Source organism: Ixodes scapularis, unplaced genomic scaffold (genome assembly GCF_016920785.2).
Source record: "Ixodes scapularis isolate PalLabHiFi unplaced genomic scaffold, ASM1692078v2 PGA_scaffold0__279_contigs__length_252992795, whole genome shotgun sequence".
Classification (NCBI taxonomy): domain Eukaryota; kingdom Metazoa; phylum Arthropoda; class Arachnida; order Ixodida; family Ixodidae; genus Ixodes; species Ixodes scapularis.
Window position 1 is genome coordinate 41393613 of NW_024609835.1, and position 22157 is coordinate 41415769.

The following is a 22157-nucleotide window of genomic DNA, read 5'->3' on the forward strand; positions in this document are numbered from 1 at the left end:
AATCGTCGATGCGGTATGGCCTCGTCGACGGGTCTCCATCAAGGAAAACAGAATTAAAATAGTATCATACCTGAAAGTAGTGTTGGCAAATTAATCCTGTAGTTTTACGACGATGCATAAGAATTAGAAACCGAAGAAACACGGCTAGGGCTAGCCGTAGAAGCAGTTCCGTCGGAGCTCATGGTTTGCACGTCTGCTACCAACGAGTGCAAAAAAAAAAAAAATAAAAAAAAATAAATCAATCTTTTTACCACTGATCTAGCGAATAATTTTTATAATTTTAATAAAAACGAGGAAATAAAAAAAAAACATTAGTTGCGTCGGCCGGGAATCGAACCCGGGCCACCCGCGTGGCAGGCGAGTATTCTACCACTGAACCACCGACGCCGCGTATAAGCGCGCCGCGTCGGCATGCGGCGAACCTATTTTCATAGTGATTTCAATCTAAAATAGACGAGAACAATAATCTTTTTGGCGTCCTATTTCTTATCTTTATATTCAAAATTTCTATTGAGAAAACAACAAGTGAAAGGTTGTGCCAAGGCAATCGTTCAAAGTTTCCCGCGCTTTCTAGTCATGTGACGTCACATGCCAACAGCCTGTTTACAAACAAGCGCGTGTTTGCCCAAACCAGGTGTGGGCACTGCGCCTGCGCAGAAACCGATTTCGCATGAAGTGAAGCGTCTGCGCATGCACAGTGCCGCCGACAGCGCCACCGCAGCTGCCTGACGTCAGGGCCGCGTGTTGGTCTATAATCAAGCAGAGCAGGCAGCCTGAAAAACTTGATTTTGCGCATTTCTTTTTTTTTTCCGTTTTGCTGGCGGGAGCTTAACTACCATGCATTTCATACTATCAAACTTCATGTAACATATTGTAGGAGAAACACAAAATTCTAAGAAGTTTCATGTAACATGTCGGGAACAAGCTGTTATGCCCCCATATTGACCATATTATACAACACCTGACGTCACGTTTTCAGCGTCGCCAGTAGAGCATCTGAGCCTCTCAGACCAAATTTAAAACTTCAGTAACTTCGCGAAAAAAAAAAATAGTGTGACTTGCAAGTTGGGAATGTGTTGAGCCAATTTTGAGGCAGATCCGTGACTATCCGAATTTCGCTGAAGCTCCCCTGTAATGTCCTTACCATCGCCGCTGATTTCTTGCCACCGCAGCACGACGACGGTGGAGCCTGCGTACCTGGTGGCTTCGCCGGGAACTACATCATGTACGCGTCAGCGACCAAAGGAACGCTGCGGAACAACGACAAATTCTCGCCGTGCAGCATCAGGAACATCAGCGACGTTCTGGTTCCTTTCTTCAGCGGTGAAACCAACAGGGAGAACTGCTTCCAAAGTAAGCAGATCTTGGCATCCATCTATCCATCTATCATGGATGGATGGATGTGAACGGCCATGGGCGGTAGCATGCGCCACCTAGCTTAGGATATGCCATCCCAGTGGCGTCACTAGGAAGGGCCCGGGGGGGGGGGGGGGGGGGGGGGGGGGGAGGGTCGGATTGTCCTGCGTGCAGCGCTCAGGAGGGTGCACCGCTTGGCAGTGAAAAAAAAAAGGGGGGGGGGGGGGTTCGTAGGCGCAGCGGCCAACTGCACTGGGTGCCGCTAATCATAATGACGCCAATGTGCCATTTTTTAGTATCTAACCATTTTCTGACATAATATTTTCTCTCTCTAACTCTCGCTCTCTTTTTTCCTCTGAATGAAACACGCAACTGGCCTCCAGCTCGAGCTCTTCTAGTTGTTTCTTTCTTTGTGCTTTCTTCTTGTGCGATTGCATGCTTTCGGCATCGCCACCTCCCTAAAAAAGATGGCCTTGAGACACTTTGGCTATAATTAAATTTCAGTCATTTTTAGCGAAGTGAACGCTCACGCGTCTGTGCATCTTAAAATAATTAAAAGGAAAAACGGCACGGTGCCCAAACCTGGTGTAGACAAGCCGACGTCACGCCGGTGCCGTGGCACTGCTGTCTGCACGGCGGACGCGCAGATGCTTTACCTCCAACAAATCTGGTTTCTACACACGCGTAGTGCCCTCACCTGACGTGGACTAACGCAGGCTTGTTCGTAGACAGCGCATATGGACCCTTTTCTTTGCAAACGCCTGGTGGCGTTTGCAAAGAAAATGCCACCGCAGGGGGCGGTTTGCTCATCTCGCGGCCGCGGCCGCGGCTGCGGCTAAGAGGGATTTTTATGTCAGGTGACCTGCTTCATGGGGACAAGGAAGTACCTAGCGTTCCTGCCTAATGGCGGAGAAGTCCGTGCCGCTTCCAGTACAAAAAAAAAAAAAAAAAAAATTTCGCTCGCAGAAACTGACTGCAGGGGCTTTCAACTGTAGTCCAATTAACCGCCCCTTTGTACTTTAGGAGCGGCAGGTAAAGTTACGGCCAGGAAAGGTAAATATGAACTAAGAGAAAGAAAAAATCGCGCGAGATGAAAGCGGTGGCAGTATAATTATATACTCGTGCCATCCCCGCAGACTTGATTCTATGCTGTAGTCGAGAGGAAAATAAAGAAAAATACGCAAGTAGTCAAGAGGGAGGAGCGTCCGGACTTGTCGTCGCGACGTGAAAGTTCCGGGTTCGCATCGTGCCAGGAATTTCCTTCTGTATGTGCGCTTATTTTGTGGAAGTTTTTTTTTTCTCTTTAATTGACACAGTTGCAGAGTGTATTAGTACTAAATAGGCGCCTCCTGTTATTGAAAAGAGTTGTAGCAAGAACGTTGTATAGTTAAAAACAAAGTGTACTGGGTGTCCCAAGTAGCGGCCAGGCTCTTTAAATCGACCGCGAAATTCGGTTTCTTAACTCATCGCGTTACGATTTTGCGCAGCGTTGCCCACATATGGTGCTTTTTTTTTATATATTTTTAAAGAGCTGATTTACTTGAGGAAAAAGTAAAGAAAGAAAATGGCTTAGCTCCAACGGAAACTCAGCGAAGCCACCGGTCTTCAAACAATACGGCGCCGATTCGCACGGGAGACAAGAAATGACGCAAGCGGTCGCGACGCCAACTGCCGCCAACGAACGAGCATACAACACCGAGAGCCGGCGTCTTTAGCAGACGATCTTTTCGACTGAAAAGCGGCGCGAGCTTCTTTCATATCAGTTGCCAGTGCCTTATTTTATCATCCTAACTAAAAAAAACACATTGAATGGACACATAATCGAGTAAAAAATAATTTGCCGGCTTTTTTTAGCTGTTTTTTTTTTTTTTTTTCGTGGTATTTATGTCGTCTGTTTTGCAGTTCCTTGTTACCGCGCCTATTTTTTTTTTTTTTCGACTTTTGCCGTCTGCGGAACGCGCGCCGCTTTTGAGTCGAGAAGATCGTCTGCTAAAGACGCCGGCTCTCGGCGCCGTATGCTCATTCGTTGGCGGCAGTTGGCGTTGCGACCGCTTGCGCCATCTCTTGTCTCCCGTGCGAAACGGTGCCATATTGTTTGAAGACCGGTGGCTTCACTGCGTTTCCGTAGGAGCTAGGACTTTTTCTTTCTTTACTTTTTCCTCAGGTAAGTTCGCTATTCGCAAATTTTAGAACACAAATGCACCATCTTGGGGCAACGCTGAGCTATCAGCTCGCGCGACTGCTGATAGCGAGCCATGCGACACCATCAAGATTGCCCGGCCGTCTTGAGCTCGCGTGACACCATCGAGATTGCCCGATCTTGAGCTCGCGCGACACCATCGAGATTGCCGGTCAGAGCAGCCTATTAATGTGAGCTCGTTCTGAGCATGACCACTGAAGTAGGCGATGGAGCAGACGATGTCGCAGACGATCGTGCTCATCCGGGCTACCTAGGGGGCGTTGGGGGGGTCTACTAGTGATGACGTTTAGAGGACGAAACGCACAGGCCTTGTGTTCTAGGTGGCATTGGGAGAACGCGAGGAGGCACGAGCTGTCTCGTGAACCGGTGTCTGCCTCCTATGAACAACAGTTTGGCGGCGTTACGCATGCGTGGAACGCTTAGTGAGAACGGTCTATTCAACAGGCGAACGCCAAAAAACCAAGAAGTGCGAGATCTGTCCAAATTCTCCAAATGTTCTGGTAAACCAACTTGCCTCCTTTAAGACGTTAAATCGTAAAGTCGGAGGCCTTCGCTAAATCTCCAACTTTTTTGTCGGTGTAGCATTTATGCTCTCTAGCACTGGTGACATAAGCAAGATCCACAGGCTTGCAAAGACGGTGCGATCGGAAGTCGCTTAGGACGCAACCAGCGGTTCATGTTTGTAAATAGACCCTTCCAAAAGAAGGACTCCTGGCGGGTTTCATTTTCAATATTCGTGCGTATAGCGCGTGATTTGCTCGCTTTCCGAAGCGACGAACTTGCGCGCGCTGGGCTGAGGATTTGGAAATATTGAAATGGTATATAAATCTAGGAGGTGCCAATTTCTCTGCACATTGTTGCTTGCAGCACACTGCACGAGCTTGCGCGTAAGGGGCACTAGTGATTTCCCAACACACCACCTAAGGGGGGAGGGGGTGCCCTTGCTTTTCAGAAGGCGCCCCCTTCATTCGCGACGCCTCCTCCATTCTCAATGCCTCCCCCTAACTCCCCCTCCCCCTAAAAATTTAAACACCCCCCTAATTTTAATTCCTGGGGAAACCCCTGAGGGGCACCAAGCAGTCGGAGCAATGCTTGTAATATACAAGCGCGCCTTGGTGTCTCCGTGGCAGAGAACAGCGGACCTATCTGCGGCAACGAGATACGGGAAGGTGACGAAGAGTGCGACTGCGGCGTGGACGAGTCCGAGTGCCACGACAAGTGTTGTCACCCGCGGCGCAGCGCCCCCGGGCATAAGGGATGCACACTCAAGGACCCCGCCGTATGCAGGTGAGACTGTGGGAGACACTGAGGTCAACTAAAAGTTTGTTTCCGACGGGATTTTGTGCGTAAAGGACATGAATTTATATGGCTAAGTCAAAATCTAAGGTCATTGGAGCCCCTTATGCCAGGGAGCTACTTCTGTACGGAAAATCTGCGACCAAATTACCCGCAAAAGTGAGCGGCGGCGCACGAATCCAGATGAAATTATACTCCACGCACTCGCTGGGTTACTCGGGCCTTCCTGGTTGCATTTCCATATCACTGCTATACCACGAAAGATATTCACATCAGTATTAGTTTACTGGGTCGCTATACTAACCGCATGGTAAGCCAATCTATGTGATTAGCGTGTCATGTAGTTACAATTCTTCATGAAAGGTTAGACGTAAGGTGACCTCGAGTTGTTTGCACACAGAAACCGACGCAACGAGCGCAGTGTGTGTGACGCTCTCATTGCTTTACATTTAGTACTGTTAGTACAAGGAGTCTCATGCAAGAAACAGTATTCACATCATCTTCGTTTGAATCAGTCATCGGCTATCTCTCGGTAAACAACTCAACCCAGCAGTCATAACTTGCGTTGTTATTAAATTACCAAATTATAAGAAAAACTAGAATTTTTTTTTTTTTTTTTTTTTTAGCAGTTTGGTTAGAACACGCGTGTCAAGAAATACGTTTTACGCGAAAAAAAAATTTAGAGCAATATTGGCGGCGAGAGATTCACTTGAAATTCTGCGTTTGAAGTCCATGACGTCACGGATCATTCCGGAATGACCATCTCGGCCGTGAAGGCGAAGCCGATCCACCTCTCTGTCACGATCCTTCTGGAATCTAGAACGTGGACGAAGCCGAAGCACCCGCCGAGAAGAGACAACAAGCAGCCTGGTTGTGAGGGTGGACGATGACTGGCCGGGGCCGCCGGGGCGGCGTGCGCTCCACGGCGTTCATTCGGCGCGGTGATTAATGTTGCCCGCCGAGCCTGGCGGCCACAAACGGGCGGACTGGAGGGGGGCGTTACATACTTGTCACAGTTACTCTAGTCACACTCCACTCCACGCGCCCGAAATGCTGAGAGAGAAAACAAATGGGGAGGAGGTGACTGCCGACTAAATCGCGTCTCACGCCGTCAATATTTCTCTAAAAATATTTTTTGTTCGCGTAAATTTATTTTTGACACACGTGTCCCAACCAGAAAAAATCTTTTTAAAGGCCTTTGAAGGTGAGGTAGTTGGATAAGAATGTATCAGCTGAGACTGGTTGAAAGAAAGCACTGCCAAAGCCAGCGCACGCTCTGAGCAGGACTTCTGCCGCGTTTGAAGATGCTCGCGCGCCCTAGCCTTTGCAGAGCTTTCTTTGACCCAGTCTCAACTAAGACGATGCTCTGGCAAGCCGGCCTGGTGTGGGCAAACGTGTACTTGTTTAAAAAAAAAACAAAAAAACAGTTTGCTGATCTGTACCCGAGGACAAAACACTGCAGCTGTTGCAGTAATCGTTTCCGCAGTGCTCTCCATTGTTTTAAAGAAGAAAAAAAAACTGAGAAATGTTCGTAGAAGAAATGTCCCTGGCGATTGCTCTCCCGTGCAGCCCGACGGCGGGACAGTGCTGCACCAAAGACTGCCAGATTGCTCGAAAGGGACTTCTCTGCAAAAAGGAGTCCATGTGCACCGGCGAATCATACTGCGAATATCCTTTCTCGTCTGGTCGTCAACATCGATATGTTCACTACTGTAAAATAAGTTCACTCGGGATCGACGATGGTCCAGGTAACAAATAAGCCATGTCTAGGCGCTGGGATAGTTCATTACCGCATTTTGCGGACTATATATGTCAGCTGATTACACATATTCAAAATTTTGAAATTTTACGCGATGCGTACTATCTACAGCTGCGGACTAGAAAAGAATTTCTCTATTCTAGATCGTTCATTATAACGAAAGTGACAAATTTTGTGAATGACAAAGCATATTAGTGACGATTTATGTATGACACGAGCTTCTTTATGGGCTAGTAAGGCAGTAATTCGTGAAAGTGTGTGAAAAGTTTTACGTGCGGATTTTGCACTAAGTGCAGACTGCTCACCGGGTGTGGACTGTCTAAGGAAAAAGACTTTCTTTTCAACCGAAGGTTTTGTGCGGACTATTGCCCGGAAAGTGTGATAGTTTTCAGTAGGACTTTTATGACTCCTTTTGTCTCTATTAGTTTGTTGCGTTTTAGTATTTACTATGGTCAGACGGGTCAGACTATCTTCTTAAACTACCGCAAACCCAAGTTTTTAACTTAAACGGGATTTTCCCCCAGCAATGGCGTAGCTGGGCTATCCGACACCCGGGGTCCTTATATGTTTCGCAGCCCCACCCCCACCATTTCCCCATGATCGCAACCAACCAGTAAAGCGGGGGAAGGGACGAGCGTGGGGTTTGCCAAAGGTGCCCCCCCCCCCCCCGCCCCTCCCCCGTTACTGCGCCACTGCCCCCCTCCGGAGCATGGGCTCGGCAGCAATGCGTGAAAAAAAGCAGTCACAGAGCCCCTGGTCATATTTTGATAAAGGTAAACACAAAGGCATGTATGCCAAATTTGTCGTATTATTCGAAGTTCTCATTTATTTATTTATTTATTTATTTATTTATTTATTTATATCGTTAGTCTCAGTGCCAAAGGCGTTAGAGAGCGGAGAGGGTTACATAAGCTTAACACAGAAAAAACAGCAGACCATATTTTAAGACTAGAGTTTAGTTAGGGCTCTTTACAACAGTGGTAACTACTATAATACAAATTTTAAAACGGAAGAAGCTTGGCATGTACAAAGTGGGACGAGCCGAACTAATGACTGACCGTCTATCTCTTTCTTTCTCAGACATTGAAAAACAAATCTGGATTAATTTCTCTATAGTCGGAAGCAAGGCGGAACTTCTTATCGTACTAAAATTTCCAAACCCGGCACTGTGAAGGTTAAACCAGTTTTGACAGGTCTCACAATACTCTAGTGCAGTGGTTCTCAACCACCGATGTTTCGCGGACCCCTTGCGGATCGACGGAAATGATGGAGGACCCCGTCTGTGGTGAGGGGAGGTGAAAGGTATAGGTTAAATACAATAATGATTAAATAAATGGATATGACTAAGGGCTAGTGTGAAGTAGATTTCTCTTATTGACATACCCACGAGAAAACTCGCCTGAAAACTGAAACAATCCTTCTCGATCTGAAAACAGAAAACTTTTATCGCCGGGCTTTACTGATGAGGCGGGGCTTCGCGGAGCCCTAGAATGCCTTTGCGGACCCCAAAGGGTTCGCGGACTCTCATTTTGAGAATCACTGCTCTAGTGGAACCGATTTCTTCTCAGCCTCGCTGTCGGAGACACTGACATCTGCATATCTCAGTGTGAGGAACCATGTAAACCTTTTTTACATTTCTCACGCGTGCAGAATGAAGTGAATTAGCAGGAGAAGACGCCGATTTCCGTTCTACCCGCCCCTAGTTCGATTTCGCGGTGTGCTCGCGCGGAACCACGCCTCTGGAGCTAGCCTTGACCCGTGCTCACCGGGATCGAGTGGAGCTGCCCCAACGCGACCCGGAAAGCCAACATGACGGCGTGCAACAGGAACACGCAAGTCTGCCTGGCCGGGGAGTGCACCGGCTCCATTTGCAACAAGTACGGCATGGCCGAGTGCATGCTCAGCGGAAACGACCTCACGCCGGATAAGCTCTGCGTGTTGAGCTGTCAGGAACGCCGTGAGTACATGCGCCTTCTATACACGCCACTTGAGTGCCTGTCTGGAGAGACACGGAGGCATGCCATCCTTTCAGAATCTCATGTGTGTACACCGCACCGCAATACTATGAAAGCACCAAGCATTAGACTCGCTTTAATCATTTCATCCAATGAGAAGGGCGATGGGTATCACCGTGCATTGATGGCTTTGTGGTCTCGGTCTCAAAGGAGGCGGTTCCCGCTTGTTTCTTCGTGATTCATAGTTCGAAGTTTTTTTTGTGTGTGTTTTTTTGTTTTTTTTATTGGATGCTTCCGTAATCTCTTCGACTGGGGAGCGATCAAGATGCTCTCGCGACGCCCTGCGTTTATTGAGCAGTCCCATGACGATGGAGGCGCGATGTCCTTGGCTCCTCTCAGAAACAAACTTCCCTGTGTTTGGCTGCACAGGTACGAGCACCTGAAGCACATGAAGATAGTGGTGTCAGTTAAAGGCCGGCCCGCAAGCAGAGAGAAGGAACCCGACCCTCACTTTCCTTCTCGCCACTGTGAAAGGAGGAAATCGCCTCTCGTTTCCTCCTTGCTATTTTCTGATTCTTTTTTTTTTTTTTTGCCAGCTGCCTGTTTTTTTTTTTTTTTTTTTTTTTTTTTTTTTACAAGTTTGGGGTGGAGGAAATGAAAGCTTCGAGGATTTGAAAAGATTATCCAGAAGCCAGCCGGCACACCTGCGACAAGGAGCTGAACCAACCGAGTAGCTGTTTTGAGCGAGCTTGGCACTTGCGCTTCCCAACGAGTTGCATTGGCTCTTTTTTAGCATTGGTTTGGAAGACGATTCTTTGCTGTTGTGAGAGCACAAATGCCTTGTTCTGCTCAAAGAAGTAGTCATTGAGGTATCAATTTTAATACAAATATCTGATTTGGCATCTTTCGTTGTTTAGGCGGATTCATGGCGACAACGGGAAGTACGAGCGGCGTTTTCTGTATTTGAGGGATGGCGCTCCATAGACCAGTGGTTCTGAATCATCATGGTTCGTAAACCGGCAGAGGTGACGGAGGATCCCATCCGCAGTGGGTCTAGCACTTTTCGGTGTAGAGCGTTTTGCTGTAGGGCATTTCGGTGCGGACTTTTTGGTGCACAGAAATTTCTGTGTACGGACTTTTTGCTGCAAAGACTTTTCGGTGTGGGACTTTTCGGTGAGCGGATATTTCGGTGCACGGACATTTTGATGCATGGACATTCGACGCTATGGTGTGCTCGCCAGTATCTCTTTTCCAACGTACGCAGACACGCTTCACATCGTGTTTGCGCGTTAAGTTGATAGAAATAGTCTCCTCTATAAGGTGTTGACTTTATTATTGGTCCTGCGTGTAGGAAACGACCCAAACAGCAAAACGTTTGAAGTTGTTTGTGTATTCAGAACAATTTTGAATATCTTCAAATGCGCCTCCTCCGCGTAATCGCATAGCTCCGATTGTTAATAATAAATTGTGATGACCTCGCACGACAAAAAAAAATACAAAAAACAATGTAATTATTACTTGTAACTCATTAGGGAATAAAGTAGGCCTGTGCGGGTACAAAATAAGTGTAATCAAAGCAAATATCGATTTGAATCAAGTAAACAAGCCGAATTTGGTGAATGCTAAATCTATTTTATTTGGTATCAAATGTTTGCTCATTATCGTACGAAAAAAAACAAAAAAACAGTGACCACAGATCATACACAGAGTATGATCTGTGGTCAACGTCTCCTTCCATGCCGTAATGATGTCGCCGGACGTAAAGAACTGCCTTACAATCGTGCTTATACAGGGCGATTTTTTTTAACGACTAGACATATTTCTAAAAAAGACGTCAGAGTTACGCAATTGCGGTTTTTGCCTTATCTATAGTCATCAAAAACACCAAATCATTCATTTTTAAAGAGATGTAGTGGACGTGAAGTGGCTCACGGCGTCCTAAAAAGCCTAATTTGGACGCGAATCGTGTTACTGCAATCTTTTCGGCCACCGCACTCCTCGCCCCTTCTACAGTGGCGTTGTCACAGCGATGCGCATGATTTGTCGCTTTAGCTTCATGGCGTTAGGCTGTGCCACGCGGAGATGGAGCCCACATAAAATCAGAACTATATTTTCGCGCCCAAATTGGGAGGACACCGTATAATAGTGTACGCGCGTTACATCTTTTTAAGAATGGACGGTTTGGTGGCTTGCGATTATGGCCAACAACTTTCTAAATACAAGATGCCGTTTTCTTTTCTAATTAAAAGGTTAATTAGCGAATTTTAGGCAATCGGTCGGTTTTAGTTGCGTTCGTTATTGAACCTAATCCTCGCCTGGCCGCATAGCTCACCTACACAAACCGCAATGGCGCTAATTTTCACTGGATAATTTGGTGGCTTTCGATTACGCCCAACAACTTTTTAAATCAACTATCCCGTTTTCTTTTATAATCAAAAAGTTTATTAAGAAACGTTAGGTAATCAGTCGGTTTTTGTTGCGTTCTTTCTTGAACCCAATCTTCGCCTGGCCGTTTAGCTCACATCCACAAAACGTTAATTTCCACCTTTTTTCTAATATCTAGTAGGTGAAAAAAAAAAAAAAAATAAACGTTGTATATAAAATAGAGGGCAGTTCTTTTCTGATATAAACAAAGCGTGGGGCACGCGTCTTGCATGCATCTCTCTTTTTTTTTCCGGCCTATGAAAACAAATCCCGGGACATTCGAAATTGAGTTTATGATGGGGCGGGCGCTTTATCACGGGGTATTTTGTCATGTTTCATAAGCTTTATTACCAGTCAGAAGGAAGCCACGCGAGCCGCATCACGTTGCAAACAGCTAATTCGGGTGTTTCTCGAGCAGCTCTAGAACTTTCCAAATGACATTTTGGTACTTAATACATCTAAAAAAGTTTGGTACTTAGTCCTAAACATTTAATTTATTAGGCATAATTAAAAATACTGCAACTCTCGCAAGACGTCTACCCAAAACATAAAGTTGGCTTAATTCATTGGCGTAAAGTGGCTGCGTCTTTCATTTTTATGCTTTGTCTTTAAAGATTCGTGAAAAGCATTCGCGACCTTATCTGTCAAGGCGCGTACGCGGACAGCGCGGCCTCCTCGGCAAGTTGTTCCCTTATCGAAGACGACAATGAATAAAAGGTGCGATAAAAATCTTAATGCCTGAAAAAAGCGCAAGTTTAAAATAATTCTAAGGCTGTCAGTTGATTTTATTTCTACTATATTCAAATTTCAACAGTCGTCGCGGGCAGCATGAAAGGAAGCACTGCACTCTTGGCGCAAACCAGTGCCCAGTCAACGGTTCTACACTCAAACACGCATCACCACCCGACCTGTTTAAAAAATAAATAATTTTCAGTACTTTTGGTAGAAAAGGCGAATTTTCTACTGAGCGTGATATTTTGTGGACCCAAAAGTCCTGTAGCCGGGATCGGTAGTTCATAGCTTCAGGAAGACGAAGAACGACGGATGCATTATTTCCCGCGGAAGTACTGTTTTGAATTTGAATTCCACATAAAATTGTATATGCACAAATTGTGGCACGATACCGAACTTGCTTGATTACTTTTCTTTTAAAGACAACATAACCAGGCATAATCTACAGATATTGCAGAATTCATTTTAATTGGCGTACAGCGCGAAAGACAAGTATGGACATAAAGAACACAATAGAGCTCTGCATCTCTACTGCATTTCTTTCCGTACTTGTGGACAGTTAGTCCGCATGACTATATTCAAAAACTGCCAAATCGTTTAAGCCTACCCCTTTTTATAATTTGTTTTCGTAGATTAATTGTGGCGAATCCCGGCTGGGTTCGGGTAAAGATCTCGCACGTGTTCAAGGACACATTTCGGCATGATTTCCCGCTTGGTGACGACGTTGAGCTGACCGCTGTTCCACTCCTTTTCTAAGTAGGCGGGGAACGCCAGACGCCTAAATTATCCAAGCAGCCCCAAAACATGCGGTAGTACACCTTCCGAACTCCTGGGTTTTTTTTGGAGATGGCCTTCGCCCACCCTTACAAAGCCCCAAACAATTATGTAAGGGCTGCAGAGGCTATCTGGGCATTCCGTTTCTTCATCAGCGAACAAATGCGAACAGAAGAGAATGAAAACTTCGTAATACCTGCTGTCTTTTAATAAATGGCATAATATTGCTAGTGGCATAATATTGCTAGTTGCACTATTTTACGCGAAGAAAATTGTGATTTTGCGGTTCTATCTCCGTGTTTCCCGTTCTCTTTGCTGATACGCAAGATATTTGTCGGGTGTCAAGTTTTCAGTTACATTTGTCGACAGAAACTAAATGCACGTTTGGCCACGAAGAAATCTTTTTCAAAGGCTGAAAATAGATGAAACATACCATAAACCGTTTAAGTTTTTATGGAAGTGTTTTTACTCTTCTTAGTAGCTTCAACGAGGCGGCCGTCACTCTAGAAAACACCTGTAGTACGAACCTATATATTATGCCCCAGAAATGGTCAGACTGGGTCCCTCTGACTGCAATATCTTTGACTTGTAATTACTCATGATTATTACTTTGTACAAAAAAAAAAAAAAAAACACAATAGTGATATAATCACTCTTCAGTGTGCCGTTTTTAGAACGATAAATTTTCAACTCTCTGGGTAGAGCTCAAAGTTCGGATAAAAATACCCATCTTTTTTCCTTCTGCTGTGATGTTCAAGTTCCGTTCACTCGAGATAAATATGCGGTGGTGTAGCGTGTGTGGCCGCATGCGAAAGTATCTGAATGTAAAATAACTTGTTGTTGGGCTAGTTGGTGTTGACTATCTGAGTGTGTTTTAGAACTGCAGAAAAAGAGCAAAAAAAGAAAAAAAAAGAAGAAAAGCGAGCCAGCCCGAACCCTTCCGAGCTCATATCCAGCCTGCCTAACTAATCCCTGGTTTTTGGGATTGAAGCAGAGAACCTTGAAGGGTTACAGAGATTTTGTCGGGGGGCCGGTAAGCCTATTAGCACTCGTGCGAGAAGGCCGTAAAAAGCGAGGAGGAAAATGGAGGAGGAAAGGGGAGAAGGAAAAAAGAAAAGAGGGGGAATCTTCTGCCACGCTGAAGAAAATTTTGAGCCCCCGCCTTTAAGACAGGGTGAAAGAAAGCACTGCCAAAGCTAGCGCACGAGTAAAGTGGTGTCAGTCGAGTTTCAAGGCCTCAAGCGCTCGCGCGCCCCAGGCTTGGCAGGCTTTCTTTCACCCAGTCTCAGCTAAGACGCTCTTTCTATAGACGCTTTTCGTTTTCTTTCATTCTCAATCACGTGGGTTTCGTACCTGGTATGCGGGACAAAAAAAAAATAAAGAAAGATTTCAACCTTTAATATGCGAAAAAAATAGAGGCGAGGCAAAACAAGAAATAGAGGCGAGGAAAAATAAAGAAAGATTTCAACCTTGAATATGCGAAAAAAATAGAGGCGAGGCAAAACAAGAATGTGTGACAATCACGCATTTTTTGTGTAAACCTTTCATCGGCGTGGAGAGATCAAAACGATGTTTTAACTAGGGGTGTTGCGAACTTTCGGGTTTCGACTCGTTCGAACCAGTTCGACGAACCTTCCAACTTTTAGCCAGATTCGACCGGTTCGACTTTGTGGACAGTGTGGCCAGACCTTGATACAAGCTTGACCGAATGCCTGCGAAACCGTAACACCGTTCGGCATCCAAAGCTGTGGCGCCTGACAACTGCACGCAGCGGCGCGAGCCCTTAGCAAGCGCCGGCGGTTCAACGTCGCGGCTTGTATATGCGCCTTCGGCATGCAATCATGATCAGTCTCCTCGGCGGTTGTCAGTTGCTGACATCTTGACTCGAGCTTCAGCTGACATCTTGACTCGAGAAATAAAATTATCGAAGGAACTACGAGTTTCAAGATGACTGCCTGGGTGACAGCACATCTCTGCACTTGAAAAAGGGTGTGTGCAACTGACAACCGCTTAGCAAATAGATTAAGAAGGCATGCCATAAACGCATACAAGCCGCGACGTTGGGCAGCCGGCGCTTGCGAAAAGCTCCCGCCGCTGCGCGCAGTTTGTCAGGCACCGCACGTTGGATAGGACAAACGGTGTTACGGCTTCGCAGGCAATCGGACAAAGGATTCGCGGCAACACATGTCTGCACTTGAAAAAGGGCGTTGGCAACTGACAACCGCTCAGAAGATAGATTACGAATCCATGTTATAGGCGCATTCAAGCCGCGACATTGAGCCGTCGGTGTTTGCGAAGGGATCGCGCCTGAGCGCGCAGTTGTCAGGCGCCGCAGCGTTGCATATGACTCAGCTTCGCAAACATTCGAACAAATGGTTCGCGGCGACAAAGCGCCGTGCTGTATGTTGGTTAAGTAAGCGGCACTCGAAGGCACACGCTACAGTGCGAGTCAACGGAGCGAGCGCGGGCGGCCAAATCACAGCGCGTGCACTGGGCTCTCGCGTCGCGATTGTTGATTCAGAGCTCTGCCTAACCCTATGACATCTGCGCGGGTGTTCATAAACAGCTCCTTTCGACTGCAAGCGGGTCAAATGAACCAAAATGAACAGCTAACAGCACGATAGGAATGGTAGCAACGATAGTACTCACCCGGGGAACGACGCGCGAAGCGGCGTGTTGTCCGTCGGCACTTCCGTCGAAAAAGGCGAAATAAAGACACAAATACTATATAGATACAACAAATATCGCGCGCAGAAGAGAATAGAAACACTTAGAAGCAATAAAAAATACACTGGAATAAATAAAAATAGGTAATGAATCGAAAAACAGAGGATCAAGATGAGACAAGCGACAAGGCAATGCGATCTCAAGGCAGAGCGGCCAGGCGAGGGACAGTCCCTCCCACAATTCCTCGCGCGTGGGTCGGAGCGCTTGGGGGATTTCGCAAAAGGTAGTATTGAAAGAAACTAATTCTAATCGCTGAACAAGTTAATAACTTATTTTTTCTTTTGTTGTATTAACTGAAATAACCAATCAGTGCTGCCCTTAATTCACCCCCAGCCATCACAATCCGCAGCCAACTGGCCAACCTGTCGCGCATGCGCATAGCAGTCGAGCCTGAGTCGAACCTGTGTCGAACCTGTGTCGAACTTTTCACAATAAGTTCGAAAAAGTCGAACCTGGTCGACCGCGAACCTTCACCGGTTCGCGACACCCCTAGTTTTAACGCATACCATAAGTGACAACATTCAAGATGGCTGCGCCTCCGTGGAAAAGGTGTATATGAGACTCGAAGCCTTGCCTTCAGCGTGAGCTGGCTGGCTTCCGCACTGCTTAATTTGCTTGCGCGTGCCAGTGCGTTCACACTTGTGTTAGCAAGGGCAGAAAGCTCGCGCTGAAGGAGCTTCTAGTCTCAGCTTATGGGTGAACGGACCCGGTTTCTGCGCACGCGCAATGCCCACAGCTTGTGTGGGCCAACTCTAACTTGTTTGTGAACAACATGTTGGTCTATGCATACATACGGGGTGCGCAGCCGGCGACGTGTGCAAGAGCGCCTGCGCCATCCCTCGGATGCGGAACCACTGCGGCCTCCGGATGCAGCCGGGCTCCGCGTGCGACGCCATGCGGGGCTACTGCGACGTGTTCCAGGTGTGCCGCTCCATCGACCCGGACGGGCCCCTCACCCGACTCCAGCGCTTCTTCTTCGGCGGCCAAGCCATCAGCACCACCATCGACTACATCGCGGTACGCCCGACATCCACTTCGACATGGAGACATTTTAGTTTGTTTATTTTCGTTCGTTTTCAACTTTATTAGGGGGTTACAAAGGTTCCAAGATCATACGTTAGCTTGTGGTGCCGTTTAAGAACAAACAGTAAGGGAGCAACTCACAAAATTATAGAGAACATAATATGCGATATGCTAAATCTAGAGCGCCATCGAGTAGCGCGCCAAGAACTACATCCGCCATCTTGATACCCGCGAGAAAACTAAACCAGTGATCCGTACGGCAAAGAACCGATGTAAACAAGCGACCGCGCTTCGTGCGAGAGGTGCGATGCCAACGCGTTGCTGCGTTTTGTTGCGGATGCAGCGATAAACCTTCGATTCGTGCGTGACGTGAACGCAAACAATTTTTTTTTATGTGTTACTTTACACGCAGCTTTTCAAAAAAGAAAAAAAAAATCAGTGACAACGCGAAAAAAAACAAAAAAAAACATGCGGGTGTTATCGCACGCGTGAACCTCTCCCTACAATAGACTGGGCCACTAGGGCCAGAAGGCTGGCGGGCGGAGCGCTACCTCGGAAAAGTTTGCATCCGCATTGCAAAAGAGTGCGCGAGAGAAATTCCGATACGCAGAGTACAAACAGCGCTGATCTTACACATATGGTTCTCTGTTGTGATAGCATGCTACTAGATATTGGTGAAGTAAGAGTACATGGTGTTTAGTTTCATAAACATTCATGGCGACATTTCGTAAACATGTTAACTGTTTGAAGAAGGTGGAGGGCGCGCAGGCAACACTTACATAAAGTCGTTTCGACAGTGATCCGAAACATCTCCATTTCTTATAACTCGGCGTCAACTTTTCTTGGCAATACAGTGGAGAGGAGGAGAGCCCGCGCACAGCTTTATTCAGCGCTCCAAGGGGACGCGTGCCTGTACCCTCCACCGCATTGCCAAGAAAAGTTGTCGCGAGTATAGTACCCACTGGTTCTAATCCCGGGTTCTCTTCGCCATATCACTTCCGCACGGTATTTAATTCCTTCATTAGTCTTTAGTAGTAGCAAGCAGACGGTGCCGCCGCGAGGGCTCGACAAGCAGACGAAAAACCCGTCTCCGCATGACGCGTCTTGGCGCACTGATACGGACAGTGGAGCAAATATACCCAATGGTTTCTAACAGGCTCGTGATTGGACCTGGCGGCCTGTACCATTGGGCTTCACTCCGTCGTAGGGTGAGACGGAGTATATTGAAAAGGGCCCTAAGCTCTTCACAAAGTTTTACTAATCTTGTTTCTAATTTTTTTTTTCTGGTGCACGTTAGTGTTGGCCTAAGTTTTTCTTTACGCGAAAAAACCTCAATGTACGCGAACGAGATCAAGGTTGTGCAGCGAGGCAAAAACCTAACCGTTTTAATAATCTACGCCACAAACCATGATTGAAGATGCGTATGGTTAACAGTGAACAATAAAAGCAAAAAACACCACAAAGTAAACATTTAAATGTCATATATTTAAAAAAAATACTGTGGACAGCCAGAAAACAATATCATTGCTTAGCAGCGATTTCTTTAACTAAACAGGAGAATTCGTTGATAAAATATTCTTGGATATTTAAAGCGCGGTTATGTTTAATAGAAAACACGACAGACACGGACGACGTTTCTGTTTCTCAACTCTCACAGAGACGGAATTTTGCTGTATCTTCTGTCGGACGCCATGTTCTATTATATCACTTACTTAGGTTCATCGCAGTGACAAAAACTTCGATGTCGGCAGCGGCAAAAAGTTACGCTACGTACGTCAACTTCATTTCATGGCCCCGTCCTTCTTATTTTTTTATTATTTTTTTTTTGTTGTATGGTCGCAGCCGGTGTTAAAATTTCTAATGCAGAGGAACTCGTGGAGAGGGGAAGAGGAAAGGGGGGAGGAGTAGTTTTTGGGAAAATCACTGCAGTTACCTGGCAGGGTTGATCAAATCTTCATCAACTAGCGCGACAAACGTCAACTGTGCTTGAGGTGGATGCTACCTAAATCAATTTAAGCTTTTTGCAATACCTGCATTTTTTTTTCCCCAGGACTCAGTTTCCTTTACAAGAACTCAGAAATTTCCACCAAATAAATCTTTCGCCAGTAACAATTAAAAAAAAAAAAAAAAAAAAAAAAACCTGGAGTTGCATGTATCGGCGTGAAGCAGTCTACCGTTAAACCGCACGACTTCATGTGTCTTCGCAACAAAAAAAGAATTGAAAAGTGTCCTCAGAGATGAAAGCCATAGTTCAGACTAGAAGCTCCGCCTTCAGCGTGAGCTCGCTGGCTTCCGCAGTGCTTTGGTTGCGGGTTACTGTGCGTTCACACTTGTGTTAGCAAGGGCAGAAAGCTCGCGCTGAAGGCGGAGCTCCTAGTCTGGTGAACAGAGTATAGTGCTTTGTCAACGTTGGGGTGATCGTAGATAAGAAAACAATAAAGTTGCTGAATCACAATCAGTGACAAAGCGTCCCTTCCCTGGAAATGCTGAGAAACTGACACTCAAGGAACTCGACGCTACCAAGATGGCCGCGCCCACAGTGTTGTCAGGCCACCAAGCAGTTTCGCATATCGTCTATTGGACTGCGCAGATGAATATACATACATAAAACAAAATGCAACATAATACAAGGTATCCAAATTTAACATAAACAATAAAAATACAATGGGCAGTTTTGTAAGTTGAGTTCATTCATTTATACATATACGCTTATTTTGACATGTCCTAATATCTTCGCACATTTTTTTTTTGCGTTTATTTTTTGCGTTTATAGTGCGCGTGGACAGACCGCGTCCATCTGCAGACCGGTCGGAACGACTCTGAGGGCCGAATCTGGCCCGCGTGCCGGGTTTGGAGAAGCCTTCCCGATCCAATCAAGCGTCTAGTGAGGCAGGCACGCTGCACTTGTTTGCCTGCCACTGGCTCTACAAAAAATAACCTCCGCGGCGTTACAAAGTCGGTGTAAAAGAATTGTAGTACACATTTTACGATTTCAGATATTAAAGAACAATTTGGCAACTGCTGCACTTTTGGTCAAGAGTAACGAATTGCAATGACAGACGCTTTCGTCAGACAGTGAATTCTAGTTAACTTATTCAAATATAATTTGCACTTTAATTTCCGTCGAAGTACAATGCGCGAAGGCGATTAAAAAAATATACGCGTAAACATTTCAGTTCACATCTCGGACAAACTTTCTGTAACCCAAGTGCGTCACGGAATACTGCGTAGACAGGGCCTTGACTGATATGAAAATGATTTGCCACGTCATCCACTGTCACTCGTGTGTCTGGCAGCGTCAGTTCACGGGCACGCTCAATGCTGCAGCATCAATCGTGGACGGGCGTCCAGCTCCTTCATGGCTGACACTTGTGCGTCCTTCCTTGAACCAGTCAAATACACTTATTCGCGACAAAACACTTTCCTCACATTGGATACAATATATCGACACCAAACACACCCGCAGACCACAAAACAAAACAAAAAGAAAACATCAATCACGGCACGCTGTTTTTCTTACGAGCAAATCACAATCACAAGTAGTACAGCCGTTGTTTGTAACGCTCCGATTGAACTGACGTAGCAGGTTCAAACCTGCACATCAGTGACAGCTGATGTCCAGGTTTGATGTGCAGCTGGTGTGCAGGTGGCAAACAAAGGTTTTTAACCGGAGTGCAATTAATTTCTTAATCACCATTCTCGCGCATAAACCAGCGTTTAGAAGATGGCATTGAGACAATGTTTTAAGGCGGACATGAGCAGTACATGCCACAAAGTGTGCTTTCTCTGGCAGGACCATCCGTTCTGGTCGGCATTTGCGCTGCTGGGATCCGCATGGTTCATGGTGCTCGTCTTCCGTTGTTTCGCCGTGCACACTCCGAGCAGCAATCCTCACAAAAAGCCCCCTTATAAACTCAAAGATACCATCAAACATCCGCTGAATGTCTTCGTAAGTATACCGTCCATGCGTAATGTCACGTATTGCAATCTACAATATTATTTCTTTTTCTCTCCCTTTCAGAAAGACTGAATTTGGAGAACACCAGCATGCTCTTCCTTAGGTTTCAGTAGACTTTAAGAAATCGAGAGCGTGGGCTTTCCCAAAAAGCACTTGGGATAACCAATATGTCGAAGCCTCGAAAAGCAGTCTGCGCTATACGGCACTGAGCACTGTAAAACGCGTCGTGCTCAGTGTGTGTCGCAGACTGTCTTTCTGGCCCTAACATATTCTCAGACTCGTCATCCTCCGAGACTGCCCTCCCTAGATTGTAGCGGTTGGTTTCCCAGGTGCTTTGCGGAAAAGCCCACGCTCAAGCTTTCTTAGAGTGTACTGCATAGGACAATAAAGTTGTAAGGACAACATATATATCAGTAGCAAATAAATCGAAGGCCGCCTGATGATGGCCACCAAAACCATGTTTTATAGTTATAGTCATACAAGATGGGCGCCGTTCTTACTTCGCCTGCGACATGGACTTGAAATTTTCTCCCGAAATAAAATTACCATATTCCAGGACGAACCTATCTTCTTTCCCAAGTCAGTCTACCTTACACTACATTGTAGAACAAACTGCAGACCGTTATATGAAGGGCTACCTACTTTCAAATAAATCCGAAGAAATTGATTACCACATGCGGGTAAAACGCATGGTAGTTCTTGTCATGCATGTGACCTGCAGGTAAGCATTTCAGGTTGTAATTCCTTAAAGGGGCAGTGCAACGATTTTCAGACTTTGGCCAATTAACTGCGGAAATTAATCTGCGTCACCCATGGAACGAAAAACCGAAAGCCGCATTTTCTTGCGAGCGCTAGTTGTTATTTAAAAAAAAAAAATAAAACCAATCGAAGGTCGAGGTGCCTCTCAACTCTCCACGCCGACTTTCGAGTGACGTACTCTGGGGGTTCCTGGGGTTTCCCCTTGGGCCCTCTCTTCAGAGACCCCAGCCGCATCCTCCGCGATTATCGACTTTCAAAGGATTAGCCCCGTCGAAGGTCGCGGCGAGCGATGAACAGAAGGGACGGTTCGCCACGGGGCTGACGGCGAGTGTAGCAGCGGAGGGGGAAAGGTTTTGTTGACTTCCGCGCATCCCCCAGAGACGCCGTCATTTTAGTTCCCGTAGCCGCCACAGGCGGCTGCAGATCGGCGAATAATTCGTTTTTTTGCCTTGCGATTACGCAGCAGAATAGCCGTTTTTTGGAAAGGTGACGCGTTTTTGGTCACTTGGGCCTGTATAAACAATATAAAAAGTGCAAACTGGCAATTCTTTCAACATTAAAACCGTTGCACTGCCAAGCAGCTAAAAGCAAAAACAAAACAAAACTCGCCCCTTTGCCGTACCAGCGTGGTAAAGGCATACGATGTGGTAGTGTGAAAAAACTGTGTACACATGGGGAGACTGCCCGGAGAGAAGCGGCTTGGTCGCGCAAGGTAAGCGCGTGAGAACTCGGGGGATGTCGTACTTGTGGGTGCAATCTTCGGTGGTTCCGGTGTAAATGCGACTTTCTCATGGCATGGTGGAGTCAGTATCAAAGGCTCTGGGTGGAGTGTAAGGTGCACTAGACGGAGCGTAAGGAAAACAGAACAATTAGAACGCGTCAGTCCCAAGAAGAACCTTTGCGCCAGCTGGTGGCAAAGGATAACTAGACTCCGGAACTATACACGAACTCATCTCTGTTACGTCATGGCGCGGTGGTGGCGCGTCGGATGCACTTCCGCTCCGGGCTGTGGGCGGAAGTGCCCATGTGAGACGAGTATTCCTGCGTTGTTTTGAAGGGAACCAGACAAAAACCTGCCTTCTCGTCAAAATGCTGTGACTAGGGTTGTCCCAGAAGAGTCGAGAAAGGTTTGAAGGTCAGTTTTCATGCGCTCGGTTTGCCCGAGAACGTGGATATGTGCCGTGAAAAGGGAAA

The 22157-nt window shown here is 46.5% G+C and overlaps 1 protein-coding gene, 1 non-coding gene and 1 pseudogene across 2 annotated transcripts in view; 2 read left to right on the top strand and 1 right to left on the bottom strand.

The window, feature by feature from the left end:
* The window catches only part of LOC8025846 (disintegrin and metalloproteinase domain-containing protein 10), a 37251-nt gene extending 17962 nt beyond the window's left edge, over nucleotides 1–19289 (top strand). The window contains exons 6-7 of the mRNA XM_042291733.1: nucleotides 1125–1353; nucleotides 19243–19289. Coding sequence (XP_042147667.1) covers nucleotides 1125–1353; nucleotides 19243–19289 — 276 coding nt within the window. The remainder of the gene's footprint in view (nucleotides 1–1124; nucleotides 1354–19242) is intronic.
* On the bottom strand, nucleotides 317–387 carry Trnag-gcc. Its single transcript has one exon. It is a non-coding gene; the product is annotated as a tRNA-Gly (tRNA).
* Nucleotides 19290–20011: 722 nt separating the features above from the next.
* Nucleotides 20012–20945, top strand: LOC121836707 (annotated as a pseudogene).
* Nucleotides 20946–22157: the final 1212 nt, after the last annotated feature.